Raw genomic sequence first — 17,212 nt, forward strand, 5'->3', positions numbered from 1 at the left:
CACCCATTCTCACTTTCTCCCAGTCTTTGATATCTAGTCATGGGAACTATATCGAACTCCTTCTCCGAAACATTCAATGTTTTGTTCTCAACTATTTTCTGTGGCTGAGAATTCCAATGGTCTCACCACTCTCTAGGTGAAGAACATCATAATTGGCCTATTCATTATCCTTAGACTGTAACCTTGGTCCTGGACTCCATGGTCATTGGAATCATACTTCCTGAATAAAAAAACAGTCCCAAAGGGCTACTCTCTCTTGAGAGAGAGAGAGAGAGAGAGAGAGAGAGAAAGCAGGACCTGCACTATTGGCATAACTCTACATTATAAACTAATCGTCCAACCAACTAAGCTAATTAACACTAGAGTATATCCAGGTCCAGTCCTTTTAGAATGTTATAGGTTTCTATGCTATCCCCGCTCATTCTAACAAACTCCAGTAAATACCATCCTCACTGATGCAGTTTCTCTTCATGTGCCAGGACTGCCATCCCAGGAATCAGTCTGGTAAGTTTTCTTTGCACTCCTTCCTTTATGGTTCTGACGGCTAAAAGGGATCAAAGGCTATGGGGAGAAAGCAGGAATCGGATTCTGAGTAGGATGATAAACCATGATCATATTAAATGGTGGAGCAGGCTCGAAGGGGTGAACAACATAATCCTGCTTTTATTTTCTGTTTCGATGTATCAGAGACAGAACATCCTTCCTCAGATAAGGAGACCAAAACTACACTCAATATTTCAGGTCTCACAAATGCGTACAATTGTAGTATATCCCTGCTCCTATACTCTTATTCTCTTGACAGGAAAATCAACATATGATTTGGTTTCTTGGCCGTCCGCTGCACCTGCATTCTTACTTTCAATCACTGGGATACAAGCACACCCAGGTCTTGTTGTGCCTTCCCCTTTCCCAATCAATCAACATTGAGATAATAATCTGCCTTCCTGTTTTTGGTACCAAAATGGATAACCTCACATTTATATGCTTCATCTGTCATGTGTTTGCCCATACACTCAAACTTGTCCAAATACATCTTGTTTACCTTTCTCCCTCTAACCACCTTTGTGTCATCTTGGGGATATTACAATTAATTCCCTCATCTAAATCATTAATATATTGTAAATACATATATAAGTATTATGTTGATCAAGAATTAAGAAATGAGTTGAACACTAATAGTGCAAAATAAGGTTTCTCCCTACTCTTTGTAAAAGTAGAATACCAAATCTTTAGAATAAATGAAATACTTAAACTAACAGTAGTTCTCAAGAAAATGTTCCTACAATGAATGTAAAGGTAAGTGTAATTGTGTGTATAATTGCTTTGAAGGACAATATGTCTAACCCCATTAGTTAGAAATAATGACTTATTTAATAAATTTTATTTAATCTGATAAATTCAAAAGTAGATTCCACCATTAAATAGATAGTGTTTCAATTAAATTCATATTTTAAAAATTGTCTGTAGAATGCACAAGCATTGTCCTTTATTTTGTGGTGCTTTCATGTCAATAAATACCATTGCAACTTTGTTAATACTTCCCATCTAAATTTGCAATATCAACTGTCATGAGGTACTTGCAATGCCCAACCACTAGTTCTCTTTGTGGTGCCAAATTTCTGAAGTTTCTATGCCCTTTCCCCTCTCAGTTGCATTGTCACCTTGTCCTTTGAAAATAAACTTAATTAACAGACTGCTGACAGCAGATTAAAAATTGCAATGCTATTAGATTTAGTTTCCAACTTCAGAAGATTTATAAAACTATTACCATATTGGCTTCAAAATACTGCACAAAAATTATTTTAAGTGTGTATCTACTTGAAAATCTAGACCAAAATAATAATTAAAAGTTTAGAGCAATAATTTGATAGCAGAAGTTGTGATATTTTCAACAATGCAACAATTTTTAATTTTTTGACTATTCATTCATAAGGAATGTAGATAAAACTGGAAATTGCTTGAGAAGGAGATGGTGATTTATTTGTGGTAGATGTGGATTTTGGAAGTACAGTCAAGAAGTTACACCATATAAAACTACAAAACAATATTGAAATATATATACTTTACTTAAATATTTTATATTACATTTCAGAGCAAGGCTACAACTGTATTGTCAATTGTCAGAATACTATGTCTGGGTTAATTATTGAACATCAGTGTAATGTGACAACTTAATATAAGAAAGGAACTTGAAATACTTACTTATTTCCCAAGAATCAATGAACCTGAGCCATGGTCATACAGTTGCTGAACATAATAAATTGTCAGATATACAGAAATAAAAAAGTACATTGTGCTCCATTTGTGCAGTCCAAATGTTAAATCTTCACTCGAATTACACACTCATCTATCCATTATATAAGTGATCAAGGAAAAAAAATATACACAGTTCTCTTTTTGCTTATATTTGGAAAACTCATCAATTGCCAAGCAAATAAAAGCTAAAGAAAGAATTTATAATCTCCATCAAGGCTTTGACTTCTTTCTAGGGGGCAATTTTTTATGCATTTTAGCAATAAAGTTTCTAATAATCACAACCCTTTATTTGCATTTATAATTAATATTCGGTTTCAAAAAAATCACAATAACACTAAATTATTGCTGCTAAACAAAGTACAGCAACTAAACAAACTGGGTAGATTACACAACATATTGGAAACTGCTTATACATTAGATATTGTTAGCATTGCTAGTATCAAATTATACACTTCAGGGAAATGAAAGCTAACAAGAAAAAGTTGGCTATTAAGAACATAAGACCTCATGGAGCCCTGAAGGATCCAAACCTGAAATATAAACCAGCAAAATATGTTTCCAAATTTTGTTTCAGCAATAAATTGGAATATGGTGATTAATAACATAACATAACATTGATGGTGACAATGGGTTTTATAGTCCCATCCCTATAACTGACTATCGCTTTACTGAGAGAGCAATTGATAAAAAAATCAACTAACAAGATTGGAGGAAGGAGTTTCTCAGCTCAATCCAGTTAGTGGAACATTTTCTTCAACAATGAATTTTAAATTTCTACATCAAAAGAAATTCAGCCCCCTAGCACGAGAGCTTCTCTTTTATTTTGTCCAATAAAGATTTCATCAGATGCTACAATTGTTCCACTGTCAATGGGATACACATTCCAAAGGCAAATGGTATGCTTCGTGAAAAATATATTCATAAGTTTAAAATAACCTATACTTACTATTTGATAATATTTCCTGTCTGTTTCACTGTGTTGATGACATTTTAAGAAAAATATCTTAAATCTGATATGGTAGATATTGATAATGCCTATATTAGATAGGAATTCCATTGTCTGCTAGTATAAGTACAAGTGTAATATGTAAATCCAGCCTACATTGCATTATAAAATTTAGAAACCCCAAAACAAAAATATAGTATTTGCATTTTCTATTATTCAAAATAAAATTCCATTTACTCTCTGAATATTTATATTTAATCAATCTTTTATTCTGAAAGATCATATGTAACTTTTTCTCACTTAATAACAAAAGCACTTAGGTCAACTAACTGTCAAACCTAATACTTTCACAAAGGAGGCAACTTTAACTGAAACAGTCCAGCAGCAATGGGGTGAATTCAGATCAAACACTCAATTTTCATCTTGCCCAATTTTATAATGAAGGTAACGGAGCGAAAAATCAAACACATTCAAAACAGATATTCTACTCAATGCAATCATGTTTCTGGGGGTTAGGTTAGAATTACTCTGCTGGTCTCAAAATAACTGTCTGAAAATTTCCAAGTTGTCTTTCTATTTACCTCTTGAGACTAAAAGCCTTTGTCTACATATTGATATAACACAATTATAATAGCACATAGATTTTAGCTTGTATAAAGTTCAATAACAAGTTAGTAATCTCATTTTACAAGTAATAAGCTTGAAATTGTGTATTTGCTTCTTTCACCAACAAAGCTGAACTCTTGACTGAGACAGAATTTCCAGTCACCAAATATAACGGAGATATGTCCAGCACCAGTCACAAATCTGAGCACTGACTAAAGTTGAGAAAACAATTTCTGTAGAATAAGTCAAAATAATAGGACTTAGAATAATTAAAATAACTAATGCAGGTGCCATTATACAATTCAACCATTGTCATTATCATTTATCATTATCATTGTCATATGATTGTCATTTGTGTTCAAAGATTTTCCTTTAAATGGTTTTAGATTTCTAACCATTTCCTAATTTCTTCCTCCCTCTTTGCATTCAGTGGTAATATTTGGCAGGCTAATTTCCCTATATAGATAGATAGATAGATATACAAAAATGAAAATCAACATACTGCACTTATCTGTGAGTTGAGTCATTTATAATAAATGCTCCAAAAATAAAACAGAAAACTAGAATATTGCAAGTTCCAAAAGTTTAGTCAATGATATCATCAGGTTTGTAGTTTGTCATGTCACAATCCAAACATATGATACTAAGAGGTGGGAATGCATCATAATGTAATCATTGGAACTGCTCTGCTAAATAAACATCATTAGTGCCCATGAAAATTTATATAATTTATTTTTTAAATATTGACCTTGTAATGCAAAGCAACCCATGAAGCAATCTAGCTGCAAAATTTGACTCCTTAGTTTTCTAGTTCCACGAGTGTCATTTTGATTCGAAATAGACATCCAACTACACTTTTAGTTCAAGATTTAACAGGTGCCACGTGGTGAATGTATTGGTATGCATGCATTCACCAGCAGTGTACAAAGTGGGAAGATAATGGCATTCATCACTATATAACACACCTTTTAAAATAAAATTATGTGGTAGTGGCATCAGTGATAAGGCCAGACTTAATTGTATATCCCTAATAGCCCTCAAAAAAAGATGGCGGTCAACTGCCTTCTTGCATACAACTGTGTATTTTGCTAGCCATTTCAAGATGGCAGTTATGAGTTAATCACATTGTTATGGATCTGGAGTCACACATTGGCCAGACTGCTGCAGCACAGCAGATTTTCTTCAGTAGCAAACATTACGAAATGATCATCAATACTGGTTTGATCTCAACGTGTCTACATCATTGCTGCAGGCCAATCCTGCTGTATAGCCACTACAGAAATCAACACAAGATGGCCTGAAATTATATCAATTACCATTATTTTAAAATAAGTGGTAAGTCAGACAAAGTTGCACCAATTCCATATCACTGTTAAATCCAGAGATCAGGAATTTGTTGTTAGAGTTCCCAGCTCCTCCAGAAGCTGCACAATACTATCTCACTGAAATATATTTTCAAATACATGAAGGACCTGAGCTTGTGATAATTATCCATTAGTTACTCACTAAACGTGCCAGATAAGTTAGTCCTGGGTCAATTAAACATAACTGTAGTTTTAACAGGGTGGTTTAAATCTCAAATCAAATCTCTGGCACTGAAAACTAATAAAATCAGTGAGGAATCTCATACCCTCAGACTTTAATTCTAAGTAGAATTTTTAAAAATATATATCTTTTATTTTTGGCCATTTTATCTAGGTTTTATTATTTTCCTTCTCTTGATGTCAATTTCTAAAAGATTTGACAATGAATTAAATTTATGCAAACTTTAATTCGCTCTTTTAGATTCTGCATGCCTAAATAAGAACTGCTCAAGTAGTCAAGGAGAATGTAGTTGCTTGCCCTATTCAAAGAGGGTTAAGAACCTCTGTAGAGAGTAGTGCACTGATTTGGATTTCTAAATATCACACATTCTGGTACAGTAGGCAATAAAATATCTGTATGCAAGTGTAAGTGTATCTGTATGCAAGTCTGCTGAAGTGTTCAGTTGGCTAGCAATATTCATTGGTACCAGAATGTCAGAATCCAGTCAATCCATTTTAGCATTTTGGTTGAGAAATAAATGTAGGTCAGGAATCCAAAACATATTTTCTGCTGTCATTTGAATATTGGTCTTCAAGACATGGTGCACCTAATATTGCAACACCCACTTTAGCACTGCATTTATATCTAGATCAATTTCATAGAGTGAGGTTTGACCTCAAGACTATTGACTTGCAAATCAGAATATTACTATGAGCACAGCTGATGTTATGGGAGATTGTTTTTTCTCTGAAAGTGTATACAAAATCTACTGGGAATAAGGTGAACAATGTTGAAAAATTTGGTGCCATTTTAATCCATTCCCCACATCTTCACCAGAAACGTTACTAGGTGCTCCTTTCCCAGATGTCATGTGTATATTTTAATCTCTCCAACACATTTATAAGATTTCCTAGGTCCTAAATGCTCATCTAATGCTTTTTAATGGCCTCCTTTCCCTACAGTAAGTCTTTCGACTAATTGAAGCTTAGTGCGTCTGCTGAGGTGTTCAGTTGGAATTTTTCTTCTGATGTTTGGAGCATTTCAGCTATTTAAGATAACTTGCTGCAGTAGCAGCATTCTTATTGTAACATGGTCAAGACTGTGTACTTGGGGGGATACATCTGAATGTTAATAATGCCATTGATGCCCATGAATGAACTCCAACCGAGTAAATAGGTTGGGGAGAATAAGGAAGTGCAGTTGGAGATCCTGCTCTGTCAGAATTGGTGAAGAATCCCACTCCTCAACCACCAATATATTTTACATGACCATGTTATCAAAATTTGATTAATATATATAATTAAGTTTGCTATATGTACAATAGCAAAAAAGTAGCATACCTTCGAGTGATAATGTAATCAATTACGTAGCTCTTTCTTCCATTCTTGGTCATTCTCCATTGGTTGTCCAATCTGTTGCAAGAGGTTTTGCTGGAAATACAGCTGAGACAGTAGGTTGTGTATGATTTGTGCTATTGGATAGAATTACCGATGAAGAGGGTGTGTCAACAGGACAGAGCTGAATGTTTCTTCCTGCTGTCTGTGCAGGAGAGGTGGAAACTATAGAAACAGGGTTGGCAGAATAATCTGAAGGAAGTGAAGATAAATAATTTGAGCAATTACTAGAAGATAGAAAAGGAGAGGATCCGATATCAGATCTGGCAATACCAGCGGACCACAAACTTCCATTAGAATCTGCAAATATTGAATAAGAATCATTAGGGCACAGAACAGAAGGGAAGATTGAGATATTTGTTAGATTAGGGAGTGAAAGATTTTGAACATCATATGGTCTAGGAAAAAAAGTTGAAGGAGGAATAATTGGAGACAAAGTATTAGTCTGAATTTGTGGAACTAATCTTTCTGTAGCAGGAACCCAGTATTGATTTGTTTCAAATGCAGCCTCGTTAACTCTGCTGTTGTACATCATGTGACCTGCAGCTAGGGAGAAAAAAACAACGTTCACTACAAATACTGTACAGTCAATTTTGAATACTCAATTTAAACATCTTGCATTTATGTCCCTATCCTCCTGACAGTCAAAATACCTCACAATTAGTGCCCCACTGTTAAATGTAACCATGACAAACCAGTATGCGCACAGCTGACTGAATTATAAGCAGAGGCAATGGTGCTGCCCAGTGGCTGAAAGTTAGGGGCAAAAACACTTCCGCTAGCTCGGAAAGTCACAAGCACACTTTGTGAGGATTGTCAGACAACCTGTTTATCCAAAGTCATGGCTTCCACCTTCATTATGTCGAGTGTCCCACATCCAAAAACTGCCAGAGCACTGACCATAATTAGCCCCATCCAGGAGTTTAACTGGAGGGCAGACTTTACTGGGACCTGCCTATTTGATCTGGATGAAGCAGACTTGACGTGGGGAGAGTTGTCAAGGGTCCTGGGAAGCAATTGTCACTCCCCCTCCCAGCGTGCGATATAGTCACCAGGGTTTACTGAGGTGTGTTGACACCCCAGCCATTGGTGTAGTACCTTTCAATGGTGTGTTACATATCACTCAAATATTGGACTTAAACAGAGCGTTTTTTGAAATATGTGCAAAAAAATGGTAATTAGCTCAAATAATCAACTATATTTTGCCACTCCTCTGCTTGCGAATTAAAATTAGAGAATCAAATTGATAGTTGATGTTAGTAATAAGATGAAATCCAACATGGTGAGGTTAGCAGTAGGTGCACAATAGTGGCATTTACTCAAGTTCTACATCTAAAAACATCATTTCTCTTGCATATTTCACTCACGAAATAGCAATGAATTTGGCTATTCTGTGCTGTAGACTACATGGGCCATATAAGCCTGCTTCCACTCTTCTTCTCACTTTTTATTAGAGTATCTTAAATCGATTTCTCTCTTGAGTACTTATTGGTTTCTCCTTAAATGCACCTATGCTACTTGCCTCAACTACTCCTTGTGGTAATGTGCTTCATATTCTGACCACTCTTTGGGTGAAGAATTTTTTTCTTATTTTTACAACCGCTAATTTTGACATTCACTTCAAGCCGAATGGATTTTTGTACAGCTGCTCTCACAAACCCTTTCATTATCTTGGCGCCCTCTATCAAAACATCTTTCCTTTTTCAAGTGAAACGATTCCTAGCTATCTTTTCACTTCCAGTATTACCTTCGCTAATCATTTTTTGTACTTTTGTAATGTGTCCATATTGTTTCCATGTTATCGAAACCAGAATGTGCATTGTACTCAGAATTTCACCTCCTGACCACTCATAATGCCAGCTCCATTTTCCCATGCCAATCCTCTCAGGCTTCGTATAGCCCACATGCTGACTCATGGCTATTCCATGCATATTCGCCCCACATACTTGATGTACAAAATAGGGGTATAGTTATTGTAACAAGTTCAGCTAGATGGACCCCACAGCGTATGAGTTCCCTGATTGTGGCAGTTAATCTGGTCCAATCAGGGAGCCTTGGCTGACAGATAAGAACATGAGTGTCAGAGATTCTGTTTATTCAGAGCTGGCTCTGAGGAAGCTGGAGCAGGGCAAAGTACCATAATACATGTAAATAAAGGGTGACTTGGTGATGGGATACCGGCCTCTGGAGTTATTTCAGTTGCAATGAGAAGAAAAATACACTTAAAGAAATTCACTCGTAACAGTAACCTTATGAGTTGGGGTAAGCATTTCTGGCACCATGCCATTATGTGGGAAGCTTGACTTGTTTGATTCTGCCATTGAAGATTGGGCCAAGCATATGGAAAACATGCATTTTTTTTTCTGGGCAAATGATACAGAACAGCCTTGATTATCCCAATTTCGGATTATCCAAACAAGATGTCAAGGTCCCGATGCTTGGGTGAACTGTGTTATCTGAATATTTGATTATCTGAACAAAATACTCCCCGCCCGTGTCATTCGGATAATTGAGGTTGCCTTGTATTGGAGCAAATGAAAAGCAATAGGTAATTCTCCAGACAGCTTGTGGGCCCATAGCTTTTTCAGTTATTAGGAGCCTAACATTTTCTGAGGCACCAGGTACTGAAACATTCCAAAATTTCATGAATTTACAACTAAGGAATATACAACCCCAAGCCTCTGCTAATTCTGAGATGCTATCGGTTTTACTTGGCAGTTCGAGAACCAGGGGAATCAGTGTCGGGATTTTTGATGACATTAAGATGACTGGCAGAGGCTTGTAATTTTGATTTAACCCTTAATGAGATGTTGAGAGACTGTTTGGTATGTGAGATCAATGATGCGACCGTGCAGAAGTGCTTACTAACTGAAGCCCAACTGAACGTCAAACAGACACTACAAATGGCTTTGTCATTAGAAAATGTGGCAAGTGGAGTATATACATTACAGGGCACGTTGATGGAGTGGACACCATCACTAGGCCAACTGCACTTGGGGGACACCACTTGACGGAATGCAATAGCATAGCCTCACTCAGGGCACATCCTCAACAGAGGGACTTTAGGTCATCCCACAGCAAAATTCCAAAACAAATTCAAGCCTCCACCAAACAGTTAACATTTTCTTCAGGATCCAGACCAGCCAGTAATTCTTGCTGCTGTGCAGACTCAAGACAGCAAAAGAGTCCCACGAGGCCTGAAATAAGTACGAGAACTCTTAGGCCAGTATCCAGGAGAGTGCACACCCTGGAAAGTGCATCTATATCTGGCTTGGAACAGCTAAATTGCTTAGTAACATTCAAATCAGACCAATCGGAATAAACATGTAGTTAAATGGTCAGTTGGTTCCAATGGAGGTTTTGCATCTGTATCAGTGATCACAGAACCAGTTTTTAATAAAATTCACCATGGACTCCAAACCTGAAGCTTGCTTAAGGCCTCGACGAGACTGAGAATCTACAATCAGGGAACCTTTACAGATTAAAGATACAACTTCAGATCTAGTCTCTAATGAGAAGCAGCTGGTTCAGTTACCACTGATGGGGTTAAATTGTTCGACAAAGATTCAACTTGATTAGCTCAACATTTTTTTTGATTAGAAAATGGCTGCCTGAGTGAAGTCCTAATTGAATACCTGGAAGATTTTCAGGAAGGTCCAGGGGACTATCAAAGGAGCCAAGGCCAACTTGCGCGTTGACCAGGAAGTAATTTCACGATTCAGCAAGGGCCGCTGTGTGTCATTTGCCACATGTGCAAAAGTAGAGGCAGAAATCAGGAGACTGGAAAGTGAAGGAATCATCTAACCAGTCCAGTTTGCAGAATGGGCAGCACTTGTTGCACTGATTGTGAAGTCTGATGGCTCAGTTTGCCTCTGTGGGGATTTTAAACAAATAGTAAATCATTTCTCACAGCTGCATAAATACTAACTCCCTCGCATGGATGATTTATGTGCAAAACTGGCAGGAGGGCTGTCCTTCATGAAGCTGGTCATGAGCCATGCATCGCTGCAACTGTGGTTGGATGATGATTCCCAGAAGTATGCTACAACTAATACCCATAAGAGTTTGTACCAATATACGAGACTGCCATTTGGGGTATCATCAACCTGTGTCATTTTTCAGTAGACAATTCTCCCAGTGTCTGCGTGGGTTTCCTCCGGGTGCTCCGGTTTCCTCCCACAGTCCAAAGATGTGCAAGCAAGTGAATTGGCCATGCTAAATTGTCCATTGTGTTAGGTGCATTAGTCAGAGGGAAATGTGTCAGGGTGGGTTACTCTTCGGAGGGTTGTGTGGACTTGTTAGGTCATAGGGCCTGTTTCCACACTGTAGGGAATCTAATCTAATCTAAAACATTTTACAAAGTCTACACCAGGTCACCATTTATCTGGATGATGTGCTAACAACAAGGAAGACCAATAAAGAGCACTTAAAGAACTTGGACATTGTCCTCAGATATTTCTCCAAGGTGTGCACCTTATAAGAGAAAAATGTGTGTTCCAGACATCGCAAGTGACCTCCTTGGGCTATAGAATTGACAAAACTGGGTTACACCTGTTGGAAGATAAAGTGAGAGCAATCATAAGTGAACTGGCTCCCATGTCTGTACATGGGCTTCAGACTTTCCTTGGTTCGGTGAATTAGAACATAGAACAGTACAGCACAGAACAGGACCTTCAGCCCACGCTGTTGTGCCAACCACTGATCCTCATGTATGCACCCTCAAATTTCTGTGACCATATGCATGTCCAGTAGACTCTTAAATGTTACCAATGACCTTGCTTCCACAACTGCTGCTGGCATTCCATGCTCTCACAACTCTCTGTGTAAAGAACCCGCCTCTGACATCCCCTCTATACTTTCCTCCAACCAGCTTAAAACTATGACCCCTCGTGTTAGTCATTTCTGCCCTGGGAAATAGTCTCTGGCTATCGACTCTATCTATGCCTCTCATTATCTTGTACACCTCAATTAGGTCACCTCTCTTCCTTTTTTCCAATGAAAAATGTCTGAGCTCAGTCAACTCTCTTCGTAAGATAAGCCCTCCAGTCCAGGCAGCATCCTGGTAAACCTCCTCTGAACCCTCTCCAAAGCATCCACATCTTTCCTATAATAGGGCGACCAGAACTGGACGCAGTATTCCAAGTGCGGTCTAACCAAAGTTTTATAGAGCTGCAACAAGATCTCATGACTCTTAAACTCAATCCCCCTGTTAATGAAAGCCAAAACACCATATGCTTTCTTAACAACCCTGTCCACTTGGGTGACCATTTCAAGGGATCTATGTACCTGCACACCAAGATCCCTCTGTTCCTCCACACTGCCAAGAATCCTATCCTTAATCCTGTACTCAGCTTCCAAAATGCATCAGCTAGCATTTATCCAGGTTGAACTCCATCTACCACCTCTCAGCCCATCTCTGCATCCTGTCAATGTCCCGCTGCAGCCTACAACAGCCCTCTATACTGTCAACGACATCTGCAACCTTTGTGTCGTCTGCAAACTTGCTGACCCATCCTTCAATCCCCTCATCCAAGTCATTAATAAAAATTACAAACAGTAGAGGCCCAAGGACAGAGCCCTGTGGAACACCACTCACCACAGACTTCCAGGCAGAATATTTTCCTTCTACTACCACTCCTGTTGGCCAGCCAATTCTGTATCCAGACAGCTAAGTTCCCCTGTATCCCATTCCTCCTGACCTTTTCAATGAGCCTACCATGGGGAACTTTATCAAATGCCTTGCTGAAGTCCATATACACCACATCCACAGCTCAACCCTCATCAACGTTTCAGGTCACATCCTCAAAGAACTCGATAAGGTTTGTGAGGCATGACCTGCCCCTCACAAAGCCATGTCGACTGCATTTAATCAAGCCATGCTCTTCCAAAAGGTCATAAATCCTATCCCTCAGAATCCTTTCTAACACCTTACAGACAACAGACGTGAGACTTACTGGTCTGTAATTGCCGGGGATTTCCCTATTTCCTTTCTTGAAGAGAGGAATTACATGTGCCTCTCTCCAGTCCTCAGGTACGACTCCAGTGGAGAGCGAGGATGAAAAGATCTTCGCAAGTGGCGAAGCAAATGCATTTCTCGTTTCCCAAAGCAGCCGAGGACAAATCTGGTCCAGGCCTGGAGACTTGTCAATCTTCATGTTTGACAAAATTTTCAGCACATCAGCTTCCTCTATCTCTATCCATTCCAGCATGCACACCAGCTATTCAAAGGTTTCATTCACTACAAAGTTTGTTTCTTTCGTAAAGACAGAAGCAAAAAACTCATTTAGAGCTTCCCCTACCTCCTCAGACTTCACACACAAATTCCCTATGCTATGCCTGATCAGCCCTACTCTTTCTTTGACCATTCTCTTATTCCTCACATAAGTGTAAAATGCCTTTGTGTTCTCCCTAATCCGTTCTGCCAAGCCTTTCTTGTGCCCCCTCCTGGCTCTCCTCAGACCATTTTTGAGCTCCTTCCTCGTCTATGTGTAATCCTCTAGAGCTGAGCTTGACCCTAGCTTCCTCCACCTTATGTAAGCTACCTTTTTTCTTTTGACGAGAAGCTCCACTGCTCTCGTCATCCAAGATTCCTTTATCTTACCACATCTTGGCTGTCTCAGAGGGACATATTTATTCATCACTTGCAACAACTATTCCTTAAACAGTCTCCACATGTCTATAGTGCCTTTACCATGGAACAATTGCTCCCAATCCATGCTTCCTTAATCATATCTAATCGCATCATAGTTTCCTCTTCCCCAATTAAATATCCTCCCATTTTTGCCTAATCCTGTCCTTCTCCATAGCTATGTAGAATGTGAGGCAGTTGTGGTCGCTATCACCAAAATGCTCTCCCACCACAAGATCTGATACCTGCCCCGGCTCGGTTCCAAGCACCAAGTCTAGAATGGCCTCTCCCCTCGTCGGCCTGTCAACGTACTGAGTTATTATGCAAAGTTCATATGTAATCAGGCCTCAATCCTGGCACCCTTACTTATGAAAAAGGGTCCACCTTGAAAATAGTCGCATAGCTTTTAGGAAAGTGATGAAGCAGGTATTATCATCTAAGCAAGATCTGGTGCTGATGTATGATGCCTCCCCATATGATATCGGGGTAGTATTGGCTGACAGATGGCCCAACGGAAAGAAACGCCCAATAGTGCTTGCTTCCAAGACTTTGGCTGATGCAGAGCGCAAACACACCCAGATAAAGAAGGAAGGTTTGGCAGTCATCTTTGGTGTGAAGAAGTTCCACCAATACCTTCTGGACATAAATTTGTAATAACAGATCACAAACCCCTGCTGGGGCTACTCAAAAAGAATAAAGGCCGTGCTGTCGATAGCTTTAGGTTGAATTCAGTGGTGGGTTCTCATTCTAGGTGTGTAAAATGAAGATGCCTTGAGCTGCCTTCCACTGGCAGACACACCACTGGTGGTGCCACCACTGAAAGAGTCAGTTGTGGTTTTAAAATTTCTGGACACCCTTCATATAAACAGGAGCATCTCAGGTTCTGTTCACTCAGAGCTAGCTCTGAAGAAGCCGAAGCAGTGTCAAGCACCATGCACACATCAATAAAGGGTGACTTGGTGACAGGCTACCAACCTCTGTGGCGTTATTTCAAGGTTCAAAGGTCAGATATTTTAAACTTACCCTTTGAAAGGTTCCTAAATCCAAATTATAGTTCATGATTTCTCCACAATCCATGAACCACAAGTCATGCCCTGACTCTTTTCAAAATATGGTTGTCTGTGATATGCCAATCCCATAATCCATCCATCCTTGTCAGGAGTGGAACCGTGTGGGCTCACTACCCTCACCCTTATCCTGACTCAGCAAAGTCGAAGTGAACAGAGGTTAGATTGCCAGAATTGGGTTCCATCCTCCAATTTTAAATAGTTCTGGAATTTTTCTCACTCCACAAAAAATCCAGGCCTTAATATCCAAGCAGTATGTGACACATTATTTATCTGCCAAACTATATCGCTTCACATTTATCTGTATTGAAATTCATTTCCAATGAACTGCCCATTCTTCAAATGTAATAATGTCTTAATAACTTGTAATAATAACTTATCACATTCTTCTTAATACTGACAACAACTTCCAATTTGGAATTGTCAATAGATTTTGAAATCATACTTCTGATTCATAATCTAAATCATTAATGTAAAGTGTAAACAACAGTGCATCCAGCATCAATCCTTGAGGGACCACTCTCTGTTTTTTATTCCAATCCAAATAGTTACCCTTAACCTTTACTCTGTTTTGTTTTGTATTGTCTGGCTTTGGAAGGCCTTTTGAAAATCTAATAATATCACGTTGCCCCTATCTGCTCTTTAAATTCTGTGAAGTTAATCAATTCAGTCAAACATGACACTCCAAGCTGAAATTCATGCCAATTGCTACTCGTTATTGCTTCTAGTTCCTAGCTTTTTCTCTTTTCATTTTTGAGTAAACAAATTGGTCTACATTGATCAATATAGACTCCTTCCATGGTAAAGGTAAAGTCACGTCAGTCCCACCAAAACATAAGGCTGATCTCTCAAAAGAGAGAGATGACTGGTGGTGGTTTAACCAGAGGATCACACATCAGACGAGGGGAGGGGTTGAGAAGGAGATTCCTTCATGGTAACCTCAGCCAGTATAGGAATTGAATCCATGCTGTTAGCATCACGCTACACCACAAACCAGCAGTCCAGAAAACTGAACTAACTGATAGTACACTGGACACAATGATTTTTAACTCCCTTTATAACAATGTGTATAATTAGAAAGTATTCATACCAACTGTACTGTAATTATTGAAATATTCATTTTCCATATATTGGTACGGAGCAAACTGTGCATTCAGTTTTACTTTTTCTGAAGAATCATCCATGAAGATACTCTTCCTGTAAAATAAACCAGAACACTAATTCAACACTAATTCATTACACTCCCTTTAGTAGCACACACTGTTCTGAAATCAATTATTAAACACTAAAATTAGCCTACAATGGGATAGTCTCCTAAAGCTGCTCTTCATTATCAGCATGACCCCAATCTCACACTGATTTATTTCATGAAAATCAGCCTACATCCATTTAAATTTAACCTTCCAAAACAAGCCAATGAAATTTCAGCTAATTGTGCATTAAACTGTCCATCAGAGCTATAAATTTAAATAAATAACAAACAATGTCACACTAGCAATTTTGCAGCAACAAACTAAATGCCCTGCTAGAAATTCACATTCCATTCCCAAAGAAAATCATTATAGCACAAAGTTATTTTGATGTGCTGGCTAACTATCCTTAAAATATACTTTCTTTTATGATAAGTAGAATAGATTCAAACTTTACCAAATAAATTTACAAATATTAAAGTATGTAGCAGTACCACTTTGTGGATACTTCTGCAAAGAATAGTTTCCAATCATGTTTACAAAATATCACACAGCAACTAATATGTTTAAATGTTTCTTACCTCGGTTTTAAACCAATCCTGGGTGGCAACTGATTTTGAGAATATTTATGATCATTTGGTTTCCATACATACTTACAATATCTTGTATTTGTCTGAAAGATTTCAATAATCTGAAATGTTAAAACATTCCACAATTAATGTGCTATTTTGAGAATTAATATGTATATGAGTACCTGGACTCTTTTAAGTGATCTTTCATTAGTAGATGGGAAATGATTTATCAACTTCAAGCAAGAGAAGAATTATGCTAAGCCTATAACCTAGAAACCTCTTTGACTGATGTAATCTCATGAATGCTTTATGCAGTTATATGAAGCTTCCCTCTACAATATATTTAACTGGGGATATTAACCTATTCATTTTACACAGAGATTACACACTTTTTAAAATTGAAGAGACATGAATTTAATGCAAACATATATTAAAGCTTTCAAAGATTAACACTGCTCAATTTTTAGGTTTATATTTCTTTTTAACATCAGTGTAACCCTGTCAAGCCATTCTACAAATGATAGGTTATACATAAAATAAATGCAACTAAAACAAATACAAATATACTGATGGCCAAATCTTAAATAACCAAATTATTTCAGAATCATACAAAAAGTGGCCATTGTACAAGTTATATTCCAACTGCACTGAGAAGTTAAGATTTGATCTTGATATTGCCAAAACAGATTAATGGGTCAATAGGTGTATCCCTGCAGTGTATGGTGAGCCTTATTAGCAAGAGTGGAAAATGAAAGGGTGAAAGGATTGAGGCATGATTTTTCACTGGAAGTTTCCAATCAGTGTGGAACAATTATCCACACAGCAAATTAAATGCCAGAATATAGCTCAAGGACACTTTATAATAAGTCAAAGGAAGTTATATTAACCATTTATTCATCACTGCTGCAATCAAATGTGAATTGATGTGCACAATTTTCACAACCTTTTTTTGAAAAAGGGTGCACCTGAAATAATTCAGAAGCATGACCAGGATAATCCAGGGATTCTCAGATATGAGAAAAGACTAGA

The 17,212-nt window shown here is 38.0% G+C and overlaps 1 protein-coding gene across 4 annotated transcripts in view; it reads right to left on the minus strand.

Moving 5' to 3' along the window:
• Positions 1–2,138: 2,138 nt before the first annotated feature.
• The window catches only part of LOC122551158, a 35,383-nt gene continuing 20,309 nt past the window's right edge, over positions 2,139–17,212 (minus strand). Inside the window, exons 5-8 of one of the 4 annotated variants that reach the window (XM_043692783.1) lie at positions 16,193–16,302; positions 15,512–15,618; positions 6,673–7,272; positions 2,139–2,786 (exon numbers count right to left, since the gene is read on the minus strand). In XM_043692783.1, coding sequence (XP_043548718.1) covers positions 6,722–7,272; positions 15,512–15,618; positions 16,193–16,302 — 768 coding nt within the window. In that variant the 3' untranslated portion in view covers positions 2,139–2,786; positions 6,673–6,721. Of the gene's footprint in view, positions 2,787–3,452; positions 4,042–4,103; positions 4,265–6,672; positions 7,273–15,511; positions 15,619–16,192; positions 16,303–17,212 lie in introns of those variants that run through there. The other 3 variants (XM_043692781.1, XM_043692784.1, XM_043692782.1) reach the window with 3 other exon arrangements.

This window comes from Chiloscyllium plagiosum, chromosome 6 (assembly GCF_004010195.1).
Source record: "Chiloscyllium plagiosum isolate BGI_BamShark_2017 chromosome 6, ASM401019v2, whole genome shotgun sequence".
Lineage (NCBI taxonomy): Eukaryota > Metazoa > Chordata > Chondrichthyes > Orectolobiformes > Hemiscylliidae > Chiloscyllium > Chiloscyllium plagiosum.